An 18,638-nucleotide genomic window follows, 5' to 3' on the forward strand; every position below is an offset into this window, starting at 1 on the left:
AACAGGATAATGTTCATGGACATACTTACATTTTTGGACTTGATTATAGAGTTGCTTCGCTTATAATATTGTTCTTTGTTGTCCCAGAAATCAATATACCAAAAAACAGATCAAACGGATAATTAAAACACTTGAAAATTTGTTATTAAAAAAGTAGAAAAATCAACATGTTTAAAATGGACGTACGGACATTCTGGTAATGATTATAGAGTTGCTACGCTTTCTAAATAGTACCCAACTACTACAGGAATCATCATGCAAAGTTTGAAATTGATAGGACAATTCTAACATGCCTAAATTAACTAATAAAAGCTATCTATCTCGGACGGACGGACGGACGGACGGACGTACGGACGGACGGACGGACCGACCCTAATTATAGAAAAGCTTCGCTTTTAAAAATACCCTGTAGATTTTAATCTTTTAGGTTATGTTACATTTCTAAAATGAAATGACTTTAGAATCTGGTTTAAATGACAAGCGGATATAGACCGGGAAATTTATATTCTATTGGATAGGATTCTTATGAGATAAGGGGAGGGACAAATATTTAGAAAATAAAAACAATACCTGTGTTGGACCTTTCCTTGCAAGCACAAACCCCCCCCCCCCCACTATACCAAAGTTTTAAAAAGAATTTACAATTATAAGGTTTTTTTCGTTTTTTTGCCTAACACCTGCGGAAAGCCCTAATCTGTGGGGCTAGCACGTACCCATTATAATCTAATCTAACCTGACCTTATGTAATTAAAATAAAACTATGCTAAAGTTCTAGTAGAATGTTAAAATTTGGCTATAAAGTAAATGATGTCTTAACTCTTTTAAAAAACATTACCTTTTTAACATTGGAGCTATTGTCCATTTCTTGGATTGACATGACATTTATATATTTTCAATTACATGAACATTCAAAATTACATGATATAAATAGATAATTCTGCACTTGGTTATGTTATTGCATAAATCCTTTCATTCATATATATTAAAATAAATATTGCACTTTTTGACAGAAATTGTTATAAAATTACAAGATAAGAACGTTTTGACATCTTTGAGAAACTTATTGAATATTCAGCTGTCAGATTAGGTCAGGTTTATATGGATTTTGAATAAAAAAGTAGAAAAAGATGATTTTGTCAAATAAAAAACGTGAAAATTGATCAATCTTTACATAAAAGTAACAGGGTGTTTTTATTTATATTTTAACAAGGTTGACAAAACAAAGCTCTGAAATCAACAAACGGCAGAACAGGCGAATATAAACACTTAACTTGTAGAATGTCAAAACTTCTTAAACCTCGTTGTCCTGGGAATCGTTGTTTCCTAAATCAAATAAATAGAATAATTATATCACATAAAAATTGTTGTAATCAAGTTAAAAATTTGTTTGGACTTTCTGGAAACGATTAAAGAGATGCTACGCTTTCTAAACCTAATTGCCACTGTAATTATCATTTAAGTTTGCTTAGCTGCTCCAGTTACCCCGACGTAATAATTAATAAGGAAACAAACATTATATTAAATGATTCCCCATACATTTCAACTTGAGATTTAAATCTATTGAAAGAAACCTTATATAATCAAGGAAATAAATTTCAATAAATATTCATCGATTTTTTTCTTCAAATCCTCAACACATTTTTTATAATTAAATATGATCGATTATAGAATAAAACTGTCTTAATACTAGTTTTCAAAGTTTAAATTACAAAAAAATTTAAATTTAAGACATTACTATATAAGAACTTATAATCGCTAATTAACATTATGAGAAATTTTTATTAGCGTTTTAAGTAATTTTTTCTTAAATGTATTTTTCAATTATACAAACGGTTTCGTCTGTATATACAAGTTTACCTTTTTAATAGCAGTGCTCTTCTATAATTAGGGTCAGTGCGTAACGTACGAATGTAACGGATTGCTCTTTAATCTTTTCGTTAATTTTGGTATGTTAGAATTGTCCTAACTTTTCCAAACTTGTCTTGATGATTCCTGTAACAGTCGGGTAAAAGTTAGCCGATTAGCCATTCTTAAATCAATTCAAGAAAGTTCGTATGTTCATTAAAAAAAATAATACTCTTTGACTTTTTAATAACAAATAGTTTTATGAAATAACTATCCTCTAAACCTAAATTTTGGACCATTAGGCGAAGCGTCTTAATAATGTGGTAAAATGTTAGCATGATATAAAGCCAGCTATATTTTAGTAATGTTGGGATTAACCTATAAAGAATCTTCATACTAATAGATATTTCAAATGCTTTTATAATGTTTATTTGTCTAACTTGCCTATATTATAAGATTCACGTTTATTGTTGTACTCATTCTAGTTTGTTAAAAATTGGCATATAAAAATTATATCCACAACAAATTTTGAAAAAGGTCACGTTCTTAACTTAGCTTAGTGTATTTATTTGTAATTGGTCTGAAAATCTTCTATAAAACACCAGACATATGTAATTGGGGTTCTAATTAAAAGTTTGAAAAACATGTCACAACCATACAACCATGACAACTAGGGATACAGGGATTTTTCAATGAAAAAAAATTACTTACAAAGTTAGATTTTCATCTAGAGGAAGGGGGCTGCAGGCAAGGACGTCTAAGCTTTATTATTTTGTGGGAAGGGGGGGGGGGTGGTAGGTAATCGTATAGACAAGGACGTTCAAGGTTTTTTAAGGGAGGCGGGAATCACCCCTTTACTTCCCCCCTTCTTGGACGTTCCTGGCTGCATGAGGGATGTGTCAAATCATTTTACAAGCCACATCTGTTGACAAAATATTTCAATATTTTTTTGTTGCTAAAGAACGACAAACATTTCATTTGCTGGGTAATTCAGTCGACATTAAAGCCAGAATAATATATGTCTAATTAGACTTCCAAGTAGTTAAATGGTTGTTTACCCCACTTAAACTTAAAACCCCCCATTTCACTCATTAAAGTAACTATTCAAGCCAACCCATCGTTCTAACCTCTCCCCCCCCCCCACCCCTCATAAAAGGTTTTAAGTCTTAATTTGATTTTTAACAAAATAGTTACAACATACGTTCGTAAGGAAATAATTTAACTTTATAAATTAGAAAAAGTGTCTTTTTATATATATTTCAGATCCCTTTAGCCCTGAATAACACCGCACACTAACAAACTAACTTTGATTCAAGGAACACTCATTCATTTCAACTTATGATAATTTTCATTTAAATCTTTAATCTTTATTTAAAAGTAACAGAATGTTTGTTTGTCTAAATGTACCAAAGAATCTCGCCAACCACTGAACCATTATGGTTCTTCTTTACATTGTAGTAGTGTAGTCCTGGGAGGGTTTATAAATATTTTAGGGAAGGGTCCCACCACCCTCCAAAGATAATTGATGATAATCTATCACAGAAAAAAAATATCCTATACTAGTTATTAAACTTTCCAGGACCTGAGAATGTACTCTGTAAAGGAGAACAAGCGGTTAGCGAGATCCTTTATACACACAGACATACAATCGGACTCAAATACATCATGTTAATTCTATATTAGGATAAGATTTTTCATTTATTACAGACAGAAGATGATAATTAAAAATTAATTATTTATTAACCATGTTAGCTTACACTGCAATATAAGAAACATTTATAAAAATAATAACAAAGTAAAAAGAAAAGATGCTCAAAAGAAAACAACGATATTTTCCGCTAAAAACGGCGATAATGTTAGATTTTAAGAAAAATTAAGCTATGCATTATGCTTAGTTTATAAAAGCAATATTTAATTTGTGTAGTTTTAAACAATACGATATCCAAATCAGTGTGTTTTTTTCATAGAAAAACACATCGTTTTTCCAACCAATCCTTCAGTAACGTAAAAAAAAAATATATGTGCTATTATCCTATACAGATTCATTGGGATTTTTATATTTTATGGCCGTTTAAATTCAAATGTAAGTTTCAGGTACTAGATTAACTATAAACAGCCATTTAAAGGTCAAAAGAAATCTTTTTGTCAATTTTACTTTGTAGTTAGATCATAATAAAATTTAAGAATTATGTTAATTTTTTTTAGGTATACTTAAAATATTCATGGATTTGAAGTTGGTTCATTCAAATTGTTTTTCTAATCCAAGTTTTTTTTTGTGCCAGTATATTTCACGTAACCAATTCAAAGGTTAACCTAAGCCTCCCAACCCCCTTCACGAATTCGTTTTTGCTAAAATATTAATTAGTAACACAGTAAATTGTACTGTGTTTACGTTTACAGAAACATTGATCTCTAAATAGCTATTGTTCATCAATTAGTTGATATAGTATTTAATCTTTTTCCTCATTTTATTAAAATTGATTTTTTTTGACCCTGTGACAGTTTAAGTAACAGTAACATTTTAAATTTTTTGTTTACACTTTTAAAGAAACTTAAATAATTAAAATAATTAATTTGAAATAGTTTTTATTTATTTCACATGTTTTGTTAAAAAGATTGGATATTGTATTGTGTCTATCTAAAGAGATTTTGTTAAACTAACTCGAGTATATAAACCATATATTTCTTTTCTCTATTACTCTCTCTCTCTCTCTCTCTCTCCCTCTTTCCCTTTCTCCCTCTCTCTCTCTCTTTCTCTCTCGCTCTCTATCTCTCTCCCCTCTAATCTAAATCATCTTTTTCTCTCTCCTTCTCATTTTCTCTCTCTCCCTGCTATAGACTGTATTAAATTATCCTCTTTCATCAATTTGGACCTCAGCTTTAATTTCTAATCATAATATTGAAAAAAGAAAAATTACGAGGATACGCCCCTAAGGCAATCATACATCCACTTTCCCTTTTAGTTTTAAAAAGAAGATTTAAGAAAATATTTTTATAAAGGGTATTTTTTTATGGAGCGATTTTATTATAAGGATGGAGGTACTTTCCTCAGAAGGGTCATTAACCATCCAATAACCTATCCAAAGCATCACTAAAAAGTAGAACCATATCGGATAAGCAATTTAAGAGATCTTAACTGTAATAAACAGTAATAGTTTTACAAGGTTTGTCCAAGATTAAAATTTAATAAGTATATGATATGTTCAAACGCAAGTTTTTTTGTGTTAGTGTGGTGTGTAATTCTGTATAGAAGAAGATATAATAATCGAAAAATAGCCTGAAACCTGTCTTCTTAATACATCACAAATCTTCCATGTAAAGTCTCTCACTTATGTAGCACATGAATAAATGAAACAACGCTTTACTAATTATTATTATAATCCGTAGTAGAGATAGACCCTGCTGGGCTAGGGCCCCGCAAGGGTGCTACGACTATTCATCGGTGATCCATAAATAGTATAAATGAGAGGACAAAACTAACTTTCGTGGATCAATTCAAATAAAAATAAAATTGTTTACTCTCTTTTGAATACGAAACCATGAATAATCCAATTTACTAAACTTAAAAGGTTAATTTACAACAAATTACTTTTTCCCTACCATTTAATCATCTCAAAGAAGAAGAAAAAAAACGTAAGGAAAAATGTAATTAAATATCTAAAGTAAGGAGAAATAATGTAAACTCAGAGATGTTTGGAGGGATAAGACAATAGACTGTAAATTGATGTATACCCAATTCATGATATACAAAATTATCCCTTCTGTTGATTAGAATTATTACTGAAAAAGTTTGTAACAATCAGTCAAGATGTATTTAAGTGTACCTTTTAAAACCAACTATAGAGAGAACGTGTTTATAAAACTTTGGGAGCCAGAGCTGGATCTTTAAATGTGTAGCCGTTGCCGTTGCCGCTGCCAGAGGTACAGCCACTAACCTAATAGCGATAACTAAATCAAATTGGCTACGCGTGGTCACGACTTTCAATCTTTAAATCACAACCACTTTTTAAATTTTCAGTAAAAATATGAGAAAAAAGATAATAATAATAAAACTTCAAACATCTAAAGAACATTTTATTGGCAGCACTGGCAGTTGTGACGGCTACGGCTACAGCTACGATTACGGCCACGACTACGGTCACGGCCACGGCTACGGCAGCGGCTACACATTTAAAGATCCACCTCTGTATACTTTACAGCCCAATGTCACCTTCCCCCCAGTGTAAACTACAACTTTATAATTAGTAATATCAAATGATTTACTAATGTCTAAGTAGCATTAGCTATAAGTTCGAAGCGATTGTAATAATTTATATGTACACCAGTGGCTACGCCCATAGGAGCTTCCTATGGGCTCTGTATTTGAAAGGGTATGGAAACTTGGAATGGTAGAAAAATAGCCTAAAACCAACTAAAGACTTTAATCTAACAATACAATAACATAAAACCATCCCGGGATCTATGTGAAGCTTCCTTTAAATGGAGAACTTAATCAGTTCTGCTTTTATTGAAATGTTATTGATAGGATATGCATTGAAAAACATTTGAATCATCTTATCGATTTCAATCTATGATTCTATTAACAGTTAGGTACAATTTAAAACGCGTAACATTTTTAATCAATCTACCTTTTTTTAAATGGCTTTTATGAATGTTGTCAAGCTTGTTTTAAAATATACATTGAAAATCAAATTTTAACAATTTCAATTAAATATAAAAAAAAATACAATATTTGACAAACTTTTAGTGGACCAGTCGATTTAGGTTAGAAACTTGCTTGTGAAAAGGTTCTCAAAGGGCTAAAACAAAATTTTTTTTGCAAAAATATTCAAAATTTAGACTAGGGTGCTAAGGATTAGTTCACTCCAAGAACTTCAATGAAATTAAAGGAGGGTAGGGGTTTGAGGTGTAAGATTTGTTCCACTAATCTATAAGAGAAATTATATTAGATATAGATTTAAATACACATACGTAAAGAATCACAATTATGAATCACAATTATGAACATTTTTCCAAAGATTCGCCAAGATTTTCCTCCTTCATATTTAATAACTCCTTTATCATAACTTCAACATATCTTTCAACTGAAAATAAAATAGTCATATATTTACTAACAACAAGCAGCGGCTACGCCTCTAGAGGCATCTAGGGGCCCTTGGGTAGGGGGGGGGGGGGATAAGCCCCTCTTTCAATATAATTTTTTTAAAGAAAAAGTTTTTTTTTTAATTTTGGGGGGTTATTATTTTCTAGGGGTGTTTTTTCTTAGGATGGTGGTGGTACCCTCCTACAAAATAGTTATAAACCTTACCAGGATCTAGTAGAAGCTACGGAGCACCATATAGGTTCAGTGGTTAGCAAAGTCCTTTGGTACACACACACAAAGACATACAATAACCTGTTACTTTATTTGAAGGATATTTATCTATTTATCTATCTATTTGTCTGTCTATCTATCTATCTATCTATCTATCTATCTATCTATCTATCTATCTATCTATCTATCTATCTATCTATCTATCTATCTATCTATCTATCTATCTATCTATCTATCTATCTATCTATCTATCTATCTATCTATCTATCTATCTATATATTTATCTATCTGTCTATCTATCTATCTATCTATCTGTCTATCTATCTATCTATCTATCTATCTATCTGTCTATCTGTCTATCTGTCTATCTGTCTATCTGTCTATCTGTCTATATATCTATCTATCTATCTATCTATCTATCTATCTATCTGTCTATCTATCTATCTATCTATCTATCTGTCTATCTGTCTATCTGTCTATCTGTCTATCTGTCTATCTGTCTATCTGTCTATCTGTCTATATATCTATCTATCTATCTATCTATCTATCTATCTATCTATCTATCTATCTATCTATCTATCTGTCTATCTGTCTATCTGTCTATATATCTATCTATCTATCTATCTATCTATCTATCTATCTATCTATCTATCTATCTATCTATCTATATATTTATCTATCTGTCTATCTATCTATCTATCTATCTGTCTATCTATCTATCTATCTATCTATCTATCTGTCTATCTGTCTATCTGTCTATCTGTCTATCTGTCTATCTGTCTATCTGTCTATCTGTCTATATATCTATCTATCTATCTATCTATCTATCTATCTATCTATCTATCTGTCTATCTATCTATCTATCTATCTATCTGTCTATCTGTCTATCTGTCTATCTGTCTATCTGTCTATCTGTCTATATATCTATCTATCTATCTATCTATCTATCTATCTATCTATCTATCTATCTATCTATCTATCTATCTATCTATCTATCTATCTATCTATCTATCTATCTATTTTTCTATCTATCTATCTATCTATCTATCCATCTATCTATCTATCTATCTATCTATCTAATTCACCTGGCTGAGATAATTTAGTTTGTTTAACAATATTGAGTATAGAGCATCCAGTGTTCATAATACATTCCCTGACTTGGCTACCTAAATAATGAATACAAGGATAATTTGATCCTATAGTTGCAGAGCCATGGATAATAGGTTCATCATAGGACAATCAAGGATGACAACATCCATAAAAGCGAAGCTCTCAAACGATAGGACAAATGGACATTAACACTTGTAGATTGTCAGAACTGAATAATCAGAATACAAATGTGTAAAAGTCCAAACAATATTTTACGTAAAATTGTTAAAAAACTGCTTAAAAGAGTTAAAAATCGACATGAACGTACGGACATTCTGGTATTGATTATAGAGTTCCTACGCTTTCTAAATTGTACCTAAGTAATACAGGAATCACCATGCAAAGTTATGCAAAGTTTGAAATCGATAGGACAACTCCAACAGGCTTAGATTAACGTAAAGAGCTATCCGTTCCGGACGGACGGACTGACCCTAATTATAGAAAAGCAGAATATAATTATCCATACGAGCTTATTAAATCAGACATATGAAAACTTAAAAATTATGGTTATAAAAAATAATGGATGTCTTTCTATCTATCTCTGTGTTTATGTCTGTTTCTCCTTTTTCAGTGAATGTTTCTATTGGTCAAGGGAAAGTTTATAACTATTTTGGGGATGGTACTTATCAATAGTAAATATAAAATAAGTTTAAAGTCCTAAACGCAAACAAATAAGGTAAAAAATACATATTAAGTAAGATAATTGATAAACACAGATAAAATGCACTTTTTTCAAAGTTGATTTGCAACACATGAAATATACTTTTCTTGTGTAGCATTTTAATTATGTAACCATTTTAGTTAAGATACACAGTACACACTTTTGTGATCTACTGCAGTTCACGTTTAAATATTGCTGGTAACGTATATTGCCAACAATCTATGAATTTTAAGGGCTGCTAGCTGCCAAACGGCTGAACGTACAGATCATACCCGCTCACCATTTTAAACGGTATAAGAAGGCCAACAAATAATCTGGAATAGCAAAGATCCAATGATACACAGGGAAAGCTTCACTGAAGAAAAAACGCGTAAAATAAGCCTTTTTCGCGCATTTCTCTGCACTGCGAGATAATTATGCATTATTCCAGATTATTTGTAGGCCTTCTTATGCTGCTTAAAACAGTGTGGGGGCATGATCTGTACGTTCATCCGTTTGGCAGCTAGCAGCCTTTAAAATTCATAGATTTTTAGCAATATTCGTTACCAGCAATATTTTACCGTGAACTGCATTAGATCCCACTTTTGTTTTGTCCTATAAGATTTAAACCTTGAACTATCAACTAAAGCACTTCACAATACTCTGATTAATGAGTGTATAAGTATAGATGTATAAATAATCAAGTGGCAGAGACCCTTTTCGCCTGCTTGCAAATTGTTTTTTGTTCTTTTGTACAGGCTCGGCTCTGTTTATACATATATGTTAAGCTGTTAGATGATTTCAAAGACCCAATACAAAATTGGCACAGGGTCATACCGCCTCTATTCTTTTTTTAAATCTCGAAGCATTTTATTACCTCTTACGAATGTCCATTAAAAGTCAGCAATTGCCACTTTTATTCAATCGACATGAAATTTTAAAATCTTAATAAAGTAATTGCTTCCAAAGGGCATACAGTGCAATTTTGCATATATAATTGAAGAAGGAAAACTATATTTATTCAACTTCTAATCCTCTTATAAAATGTTATGGAATATAATTCTGTCAATTTATTATAATATATATTTAACATTTAAGGTATTAAATACATTTCAAACAAAGAGTTATTACATGAGAATACAAAGAATAATATAAGATTTTCTTGTGTAAATTAAAATCCCAGTAACGGCTACTTTAGCATAGTCTCTGATTTTATAATCCCTATATATTCGCGGTTTGGCGTACCCCAGCAGAAATTGAAATACTGAAAGACGGAAGAACAAAAAGTGAATTCTATAGAAACTTTGCTTCTAAATACTAGGACAGGACATAATGTTAATTAAGGTTGAATAATTGAACAAAATAGAAAATTACCTTCTAATGTAAAAGCAAAGTCCATGATAAGCCTGTTTGCTGTTTCAAAATCCTCCCTTAATCTCTGCTCAGTAATCATTGCCATGTATCTGATTTTTTACAAATATCCACATATAAGAGTTAAGACTCTAGGGGGCTAGATGTCGCTTCGGGTACTAGACCTCTCTCCACGTACCTTGGAACATACATACAATACTTATGATTGCGGTGTAAAGCGCCCATTCACCCATCAGAAAACCACTTCTCTGAGATGCACGACTTTTGTCTGAGAAGTCCCAACTGTGCATGGTAGCGAGTTGCGCCTGTTTTTGGCCAAGACATCCCCCCCCCACTCTAACTATTTACGTCGCTCATCTGACATAGCAGCAGTGGGAACCTTTTTTAACGTCTTTAGTTATGACGCGGTATCGGACCGAGATTCGAACCTATCACCTTCACGACGACGAACGGATGCGCTACGTGTTGAGCCTCGGTCGCGGGTATATCCACATATAAAGTACTATCAGCGGCGTCCAAAGCATCTTGGGTCTACAAATATTCTAAGGGACAGGAAACGGCAAAAAATAACCTAAAACAATCACAAGACTTAAATATAAAAAAATGCCTAAAATAACCTGGGCTATAAATGATAATGGATAACTTGATCTGTTTGGTAGTTATCGCATTCTTTAGCTTCAGACAAGAAAACTTTACTTCTTTATATAATAGGATTCTTAAATTGCTATTTTCTCACTATATTTAATTAGGTTAGGCGCTAAAAGCTTGGATGCAGTTAGTGGGTGCAATCCCGTGGGGGTGAAATTCCAATGGAACTGTTATTAATTCAATCTTTTAGAACAGTTAAGCTTATATTAAAAATTGTACTAATTGATTGAAAGTCTTTGAATCTAAATATAAATTGTTTGTTTTCATGTAAACCAATGATCAATACAATACTTGTCACAAGTTGATTATTTAATTTCTCCAAAGGTTGTTAGCTGCACTGCTTATGATCATAAGAGCCCTTGTTTGATAATAGCATTATTGTGATACTTGCGCTTTCAGAATTTCCGATAAAAATGATCAATATTGAATATTAGAATTTTCAAAGATGCTAGATAAATTCATGATTCTAATAGGCAAAAAATACTTTTGCTTTACATAATGTTGAGCATATTATCATTTTTATACAATAAAAATACAACTAAACATGACTTTTAAAAACTCCAATCGAACCCCTTTTATTATTGGCTTGCAGATTATATCATTACTACACTGTAAATCACCATGCATTCGATTTGGCAGGAAGGTTGTCAGTTAGCCTCGGATAGTCTATAGAGGACGGAATACAGTACACCACGTGACCTTACTTTGGCGTATCTGTGAACCAAATCTCGCTTAATGATGTGCATGATTGTACAGTAGTACGACCTTCAGACAACCAACCTTATGATTGCACAAATTTTATCTGAAAGTCATCATTGGATTGCACTGAGATGCGTCTGTAAAGGCAAGGGCATTTATGTTTTTTTTCATAAAACAAAATTTCTTGTTACATATTTTTGATAAAATTGAAAATGTGAAAAATACATCATTCTTCACATATTTGAAAAGTGGAAAATATGAAAAGTTGAATATTTTCTCTTTTGTCAAGTAACATACATAGAATAACAATTGTTAAAAAAGTGCGAAGTTAAAATTGCTTTATGCATATTTGTTCCTAGATAAATAAGCTGTTTCTCTCCTTTTTCTCCCTAGAAATAATTTAAAATTTATGTGAATCTACTTATTAAGCTATTGATGAATCTATTGATGAATCTATTAATGAATCTATTGATGAATCTATTGATGAATCTATTGATGAATCTATTGATGAATCTATTGATGAATCTATTGATGAATCTATTGATGAATCTATTGATGAATCTATTGATGAATCTATTGATGAATCTATTGATGAATCTATTGATGAATTTATTGATGAATCTATTGATGAATCTATTGATGAATCTATTGATGAATCTATTGATGAATCTATTGATGAATTTATTGATGAATCTATTGATGAATCTATTGATGAATCTATTGATGAATCTATTGATGAATCTATTGATGAATCTATTAATGAATCTATTGATGAATCTATTGATGAATCTATTGATGAATCTATTGATGAATCTATTGATGAATCTATTGATGAATCTATTGATGAATCTATTGATGAATCTATTGATGAATCTATTGATGAATCTATTGATGAATCTATTGATGAATCTATTGATGAATCTATTGATGAATCTATTGATGAATCTATTGATGAATCTATTGATGAATCTATTGATGAATCTATTGATGAAACTATTGAATAATCTATTGGTGAATCTAGTGATGATTCTTCTGATGATCCTATTGATGAATCTGATGATAAATTTATTTATAAATCTATTGATGAATCTATTGAGATGAATCTTTTGGTTAATCTATTGATGAATATATTGATAAATCTATTAAAAATTCTATTGATTAATCTCTTGGCGAATCTATTAATAATTCTATTGATGAATCTAGTGTAGTGACGATTCTACTGAATCTATTGATGAATCTTTTGATGAATCTTATGATGAATCTATTAATGAATCTATTGATGAATCTATTGATGAATCTATTGATGAATCTATTGAAGAATCTATTGATGTATCTATTGATGAATCTATTGATGAATCTTTTACTGAATATATTGATGAATATATTGATGAATATATTGATGAATATATTGATGAATATATTGATGAATATATTGATGAATATATTGATAAATCTATTGATGAATCTATTAATGAATCTTTTGATGAATCTATTAATGAATCTATTAATGAATCTATGGAGAAATCTATGGAGAAATCTATTGATGAATCTACAGCTGAATCTTTTCATGCTTTGTAAATGAATCTATCAAAATATCTATCAGTGAATCTATGAATAGAAATTACCTATAATAACAGGAGGAGGCTGGGGCAGGCAGGGAAATGGACAGATCATGATCTGATTCACATTATTACCAGCATTGTTGTTGTTTCCAATATTGATGTTGTTGATGTTATCATTGTTGTTATTGTTGTTGTTATTATTGTTGTTATTGTTGCTGTTGGCATTGTTTACTAAAAAAGATTATTAGTTGGTGCTCTACCTTGACACAAGTTTTACTCAATAGAAAATATATTCTTGAAGGTTTAGTGATTTTTTATTTTTTCATCTTTCTCTTTTCTTTTTCATGGCAACTGAACATCTGCTTTACAACTCACTTTTTCCATATGCATATATTATATAAGTATTCATGATTTTTGTATTACTTAGATTTTGTAAAGCTTGTTTAATTGCTAAAAATTTGAAAAAATATTTGAAAGTTATAATAATTATTTGCTAAAAAGTTTTGTGTAACTATAACTACATGTTTCTAATTAAAAACTTTACAAACTAATTTCTTTTTACTATTTTATAGTGGAGTTCTAGACTTTTTACCTATTTTCTTTAATTTCATTGTTTTTGTGCAAAATAAACAAAAGTAGAAAACTGCATATTTCAATTGATTAGATGTATACAAAGGACAAATAAAAGCTGCCAAAAGCATTTACTTACCAATATTAGCAGCTACAGAAGCGGCTGACAAAGCAAAGTTGATGAATGTAAAGCCGCTTAGTCCATTACTTGGCTGAAAAATTTACAAAATTCATCTAGTGGCTGCTGTTTTTTATTGTAGTGACATGTCACTACGAAACACTCCAGTAATTTAGAGTACGGAAAATTTCATGTGTGACGTCATAAAAATAGGCATAAAAAGAAAGGATGAGGCGAGAAGTGGGAAAGGAAACCCCTAATAAAGAGATGGATTTAGACGTATTTATATGACGTCACACATTACACTTTCTGTATCTCTAAGTACTTAACCAATAGTGAAGAAATTTAAGATTAAATTAGCATTGATAAAAAGTTTTTTTTAAAAGGGAAAAATTACCTTACAATCAGGTTCTGCATCATAACTCTCTAAAAAAAGTAAAAAGGGTGAATTAAATTATAGTCGAGTTTTATCTTATACCCTACAAGCGACTGTGCACCTATCATCTCGTGGAGAAGACAGTGAAATAGCCAAAATTTACCCCATGATTCATATTAAAGAATTAAATTGCCTGAAGCATTCCTGGGACCTGTGTCCAGCATTTTTAAAATAAAAAACTCAACCAGTTCAGTGGTTAGCGAGATCTTAGCGGACAAACAAAACTTTAATACTCTATTACTACCTGGGTAACATTACAAAAAAATAATTAAAAAGAATATCTAAAAATACACAAAGGTAAGAAAATAAGTTCTAACCTGGAATTAAAAACTCAGATCTTGGTATTGTAACCTAATCAAAAAGGCCTATTAATAGTTATTATTCATATCTCTAAAAATTCATATAAGTTTGCAAAATATAAGTATGAAATTAAATACATAATGTAGCCATTTTTTCTCATATTACACAATTGCAATTAAAGTTTTTTTTTATAATTTAAGAAGTCAAAATAAAATAATTTAAAGCTAATAATTAGATAATAATTAGATAAGCATTTTACCTTTGTTTTAATCTTTTTCTTTTTATATCCTTTTGGTTTTGACTGAGACCCCTGAATTCTTGAAGATTTTCTTCGTGATTTTGTGGAAGATTTTTTCATTGCAAAGAATTGTTCTGGCTGTAATCCAACACTGAATATGTCGTCTTCCTTTGTCTCTTCCTTTAAAGCAATGGAAAATCATTTGAAAGCTTTATATATAAAGTCAAGTAGAACAGTTATATATCTAAATCCTTTAACTTATCCTAATAAATAGGGTTTACTAAGTTTTACATAGACTATGGAAGGCTTAGTTAGGATATCTATACTTCTAGGCTAGACTAAGCAATTTATAGGACTTTGGATACATCTAAACAAGGATGACAACATCCAAAAAAGCGAAGCTCTGAAACGGTATGACAGATGAACATTTTAGAGTGTTAGAACTGAATATACAAAATCAGTAATTCAAAAATCAGATCAATCGTTACGGACGTACGGACCGACCCTAATTATAGAAAAGCTTCGCTTTTAGAAATTGAAAATTAATAAGGTAGAGAGAAGCGACAAAAGATAGTGCCAAAAAAGTAAAGGTATAAAGTAAAAAAGATCGCATATCCAATCGAAATTAGCGACACGTAGAGTTGCTTCGCTGTTAAATAATCCTTATTCAAAAGTAACAGTATGTATGTCTCTCTGTGTACCAGTCTGTTTGTACTGAAGGATCTCGCTAACAACAATCGTTAAGGTTCACATTGTAATGGAGCTTTTCATATGTCCTAGTAAGGATTATTACTTTTTGGGGGCAGTGTACCACCACCCTACCAAGAGAAATCGCCCCTAGAAAAAATGAACACCAAACAAAAAAAATATTTTTCAAAAACTAAAATTACAAATGGGGGAGGGGTGGTCGAACCCCCCCGAATTTTTTTTTTACATTTTCTTTTTAAATCTTAAATTTAAAATTGAGTCATCGAATTCAACTCCCTCCTACTCAAATGTCCCTAGAGGCCTACAGGAGCGTAGCCGCTAGTTACTTATAAATTACTTGGAAATACAATGATTGGGACTAATAACATATATACATACCTTGGGTAGTTCAAAATTTCCAAATAGGCCTCTTTCCATTCGAAGTCCACCTCCTAAAATAAAAATATTAATGCCATCTAAAAACTGATATTTTGAAAGTCCGTAAAATATTTTTAAAATTAATAATGGGAATGTCTTTTGCTAAAACATGGCTCTATAATTATATTCCCCATTAGGTCATATATATTTTTATTTTTGCAAAAAAAATATTAATTTGGGTTCATATATATAATAATGCATAGGATTGCCCAAGATTTTGGGGATCCTACAGGTTTAGAGCTCCCCTCAGGTAAAGACTGAAATATTTTACACAGGTTACGATAAAGGGAGGGAAGGTCTTTCTAAATTTGTCTAGTAATGCATTACAATCTTTCAATATTTTAAATATTAACAAACTAGCGGCTTCGCCCCTAGAGGCCTCTAGTGGCACTTGAGGAGGGGGGAGTTGAATCCCAAAACCCATTTTTTAAATTTAGATTTAAATTTTTTTTTTGGGGGGGAGGGGTAATTATTTCTAGGGGCTATTTCTCTTGGAAGAGTGGTGTTACCCTCCCCCAAAATAGTTTTAAACCTTCCCGGGGCCTATGCGAAGCTACCCTGTTAAGAAGAACCCGATGGGTTTAGCGGTTAGGGAGATCCTTTGTTACAAACAGACAAACAAACAGACAGACAGACATAGTTTTTTTGTGTGTTATAGATTACAATTTACTCTTTATTTTAGTTAATAAAATGTGCTTGGCTTGTTTACTTATTGACAAAGCTGTATATATATTTTTACCATTACATACCTAACATAAATGATGTATCTGTATAATTTATCAACATTTTAAAAAATACAAATCTACAAAACTGAAAAAATAGTATTTTTATGTATGTTTATTAAATTTGGTCCTAGGAAAAACGCAGGAGAGTACACACGTCGGAGTGGACACTTAACCTAACATATTTTAAATCATCTTAAAGGTTTTTTAAAACCTAGCCCCTGCCGAAGGCTTATTCGTATATTTATATATTAACCTAACCTAACCTGTATACTTAATTAACTTAATATTGTAGGCACTCCTGCGTTTGCCCACTTTGACGTTTGTCACTTCTGCATTTGTCCTAGAATTTTAAATTGAAAACACATTTTGGCGACTGCGACTTTGTTAAGATTTCCCTCCAAAAAATAATATAACTCGGGGTTGGATGTATGGGTCATTATCGACTGAATAGATCTTGCTTTAAAATGTGGCTAGCTAGGGTGCCGAGCCTTTCTTTTAGGATGTGTAACAGAACACAATATATAATCGTTAATTAAGCTGTTTTATTACATAATTCTAATACTTAAACACCCTACATATTCTATTTAAAACATTTCACAACCCTTTAGGAGATCATAGAAGATTATTATCAAAGATTTATTATTATTTAACTGTGTCACTACTCTGTATGATATCCTATTAATACTAACACTAATTTTATAAAAATAAACAGTTACTTGAGAGTGAAATTTTAAATTAGGATCTACTTTCACCATCTTGCTTTTTCCCTTGTAAAAACATGCTTTACAATCCAAACCACTGCGTCATAGAATTTAGGGATAAGACAATGGATTATAAATCAAAGAATTCCAACAATTATGATAAATAAGAGTTCCCCATCTGCAGATTAAAATTTTTGGTTGAAAAGTTCAACAAAAGTACTCAAAGATTTTGAGCTAATAAATTAGATAACTTGGTTATTAAACTTTGAGTACCAGAGCTGAATCTTTAAATCATTTCAATGGTGCGCCACATCGGGGTGAGCCAACCTTCCACTAATGAGAGCACAGCATTTTACGAAATGCCGCGCTGTGATTGGCTGAAATTCGGCGCGCCTCGATTTGGCGCACCATTGAAACGATTTAAAGATCCAGCTCAGTGTAATTTACAGTCCACTGTCCCATCGATGGTAAAACATTATTATAAGAATTAAAAAAAAACAATTATTAAAAAACGAAACGACGAACCAAGTACATTAATTTTTAGCTTTTGAAAATTGGAAACTAACTGCATTTTAGATTAAATGTATCTGTTTTAATAAATAATCTATTAAACAACTAAACTAGAATTTATTTCAGAATATATTGTTAAAGTTAAGTCAAACAAGGGTAAATATGTCCAAATGTTGAGGAGCAAAATGAACTTGTTTATTTGTAAGTTTACTATATCCAAAATAACATAAGTACGAGCAGTCAGGTCCTGATTATATTTTTTTGTTCAAAACAAAATCAGTGAGTGATTAAAGGATTTATAGAACAATTTATTGAACAGAGTTAAAATAATTAATGTAAACTATAAAAAATTACGAGACTTTCTCACAAAATACCTGTCGAGCACCATCAATTTTTGAATGAATTAAAAAAGTAAGGGGGACGGGCGAGCCCCGGGGACAAGTACCCAATATAACCTAACCTAACATAAAGGAGTAATGGTTTCGAAGCTAAGCAAGGCACTTTCAGGGAAATCGCAACATATCCATTATTCTTGATTAAATTTTTCAAGTTTAAGTTTGTTCATTATTTTAAAGTTTCTGTGTATAAATTTTATCTTTCATTAATTCTATATACTACGTCATTCTTTATCAAGGAATATAATTTTTGAAAATAGCGCAACAATGGCAATGGAAGAAACGATATTGG

At 31.0% G+C, this 18,638-nt stretch overlaps 2 protein-coding genes and 1 long non-coding RNA gene across 4 annotated transcripts in view; 1 reads left to right on the forward strand and 2 right to left on the reverse strand.

Annotated features, from left to right (window-relative positions):
* Hacl (2-hydroxyacyl-CoA lyase) overlaps positions 1-18,638 on the forward strand; it is a 127,614-nt gene that overhangs the window by 32,327 nt on the left and 76,649 nt on the right. The gene's annotated exons all lie outside the window — the stretch shown is intronic.
* LOC145330457 (uncharacterized) lies at positions 6,844-10,415 on the reverse strand. Its single transcript, XR_013883400.1, has 3 exons — positions 10,323-10,415; positions 8,245-8,325; positions 6,844-6,929 (listed from the first exon to the last, which is right to left on the reverse strand). It is a non-coding gene; the product is annotated as an uncharacterized LOC145330457 (long non-coding RNA).
* Positions 11,988-16,827, reverse strand: LOC145330559 (uncharacterized). The gene is made up of 8 exons (XM_080175179.1): positions 16,765-16,827; positions 15,977-16,029; positions 14,912-15,070; positions 14,670-14,703; positions 14,314-14,342; positions 13,938-14,010; positions 13,292-13,459; positions 11,988-12,055 (listed from the first exon to the last, which is right to left on the reverse strand). Exons 1-8 carry the CDS (start codon positions 16,799-16,801, stop codon positions 12,006-12,008), a joined length of 603 nt encoding a protein of 200 aa, XP_080031305.1. The 5' UTR covers positions 16,802-16,827; the 3' UTR covers positions 11,988-12,005.

Source organism: Acartia tonsa, chromosome 10 (assembly GCF_053477335.1).
Source record: "Acartia tonsa isolate MP-2025a chromosome 10, ASM5347733v1, whole genome shotgun sequence".
NCBI classification, from domain to species: domain Eukaryota; kingdom Metazoa; phylum Arthropoda; class Copepoda; order Calanoida; family Acartiidae; genus Acartia; species Acartia tonsa.

Bases quoted from the DNA above. Each gene is read 5' to 3' on its own strand.
- LOC145330559 (XM_080175179.1), bottom strand. From the start codon at position 16,801: ATGTTGATAAATTATACAGATACATCATTTATGTTAG. The intron at 15,071-15,976 runs GTATGTATATAT...ATTGCTTTAAAG, and splicing joins GAAATTTTGAACTACCCAAG to GAAGAGACAAAGGAAGACGA. The intron at 13,460-13,937 runs GTAAGTAAATGC...AATCTTTTTTAG, and splicing joins TTCTGTAGCTGCTAATATTG to TAAACAATGCCAACAGCAAC.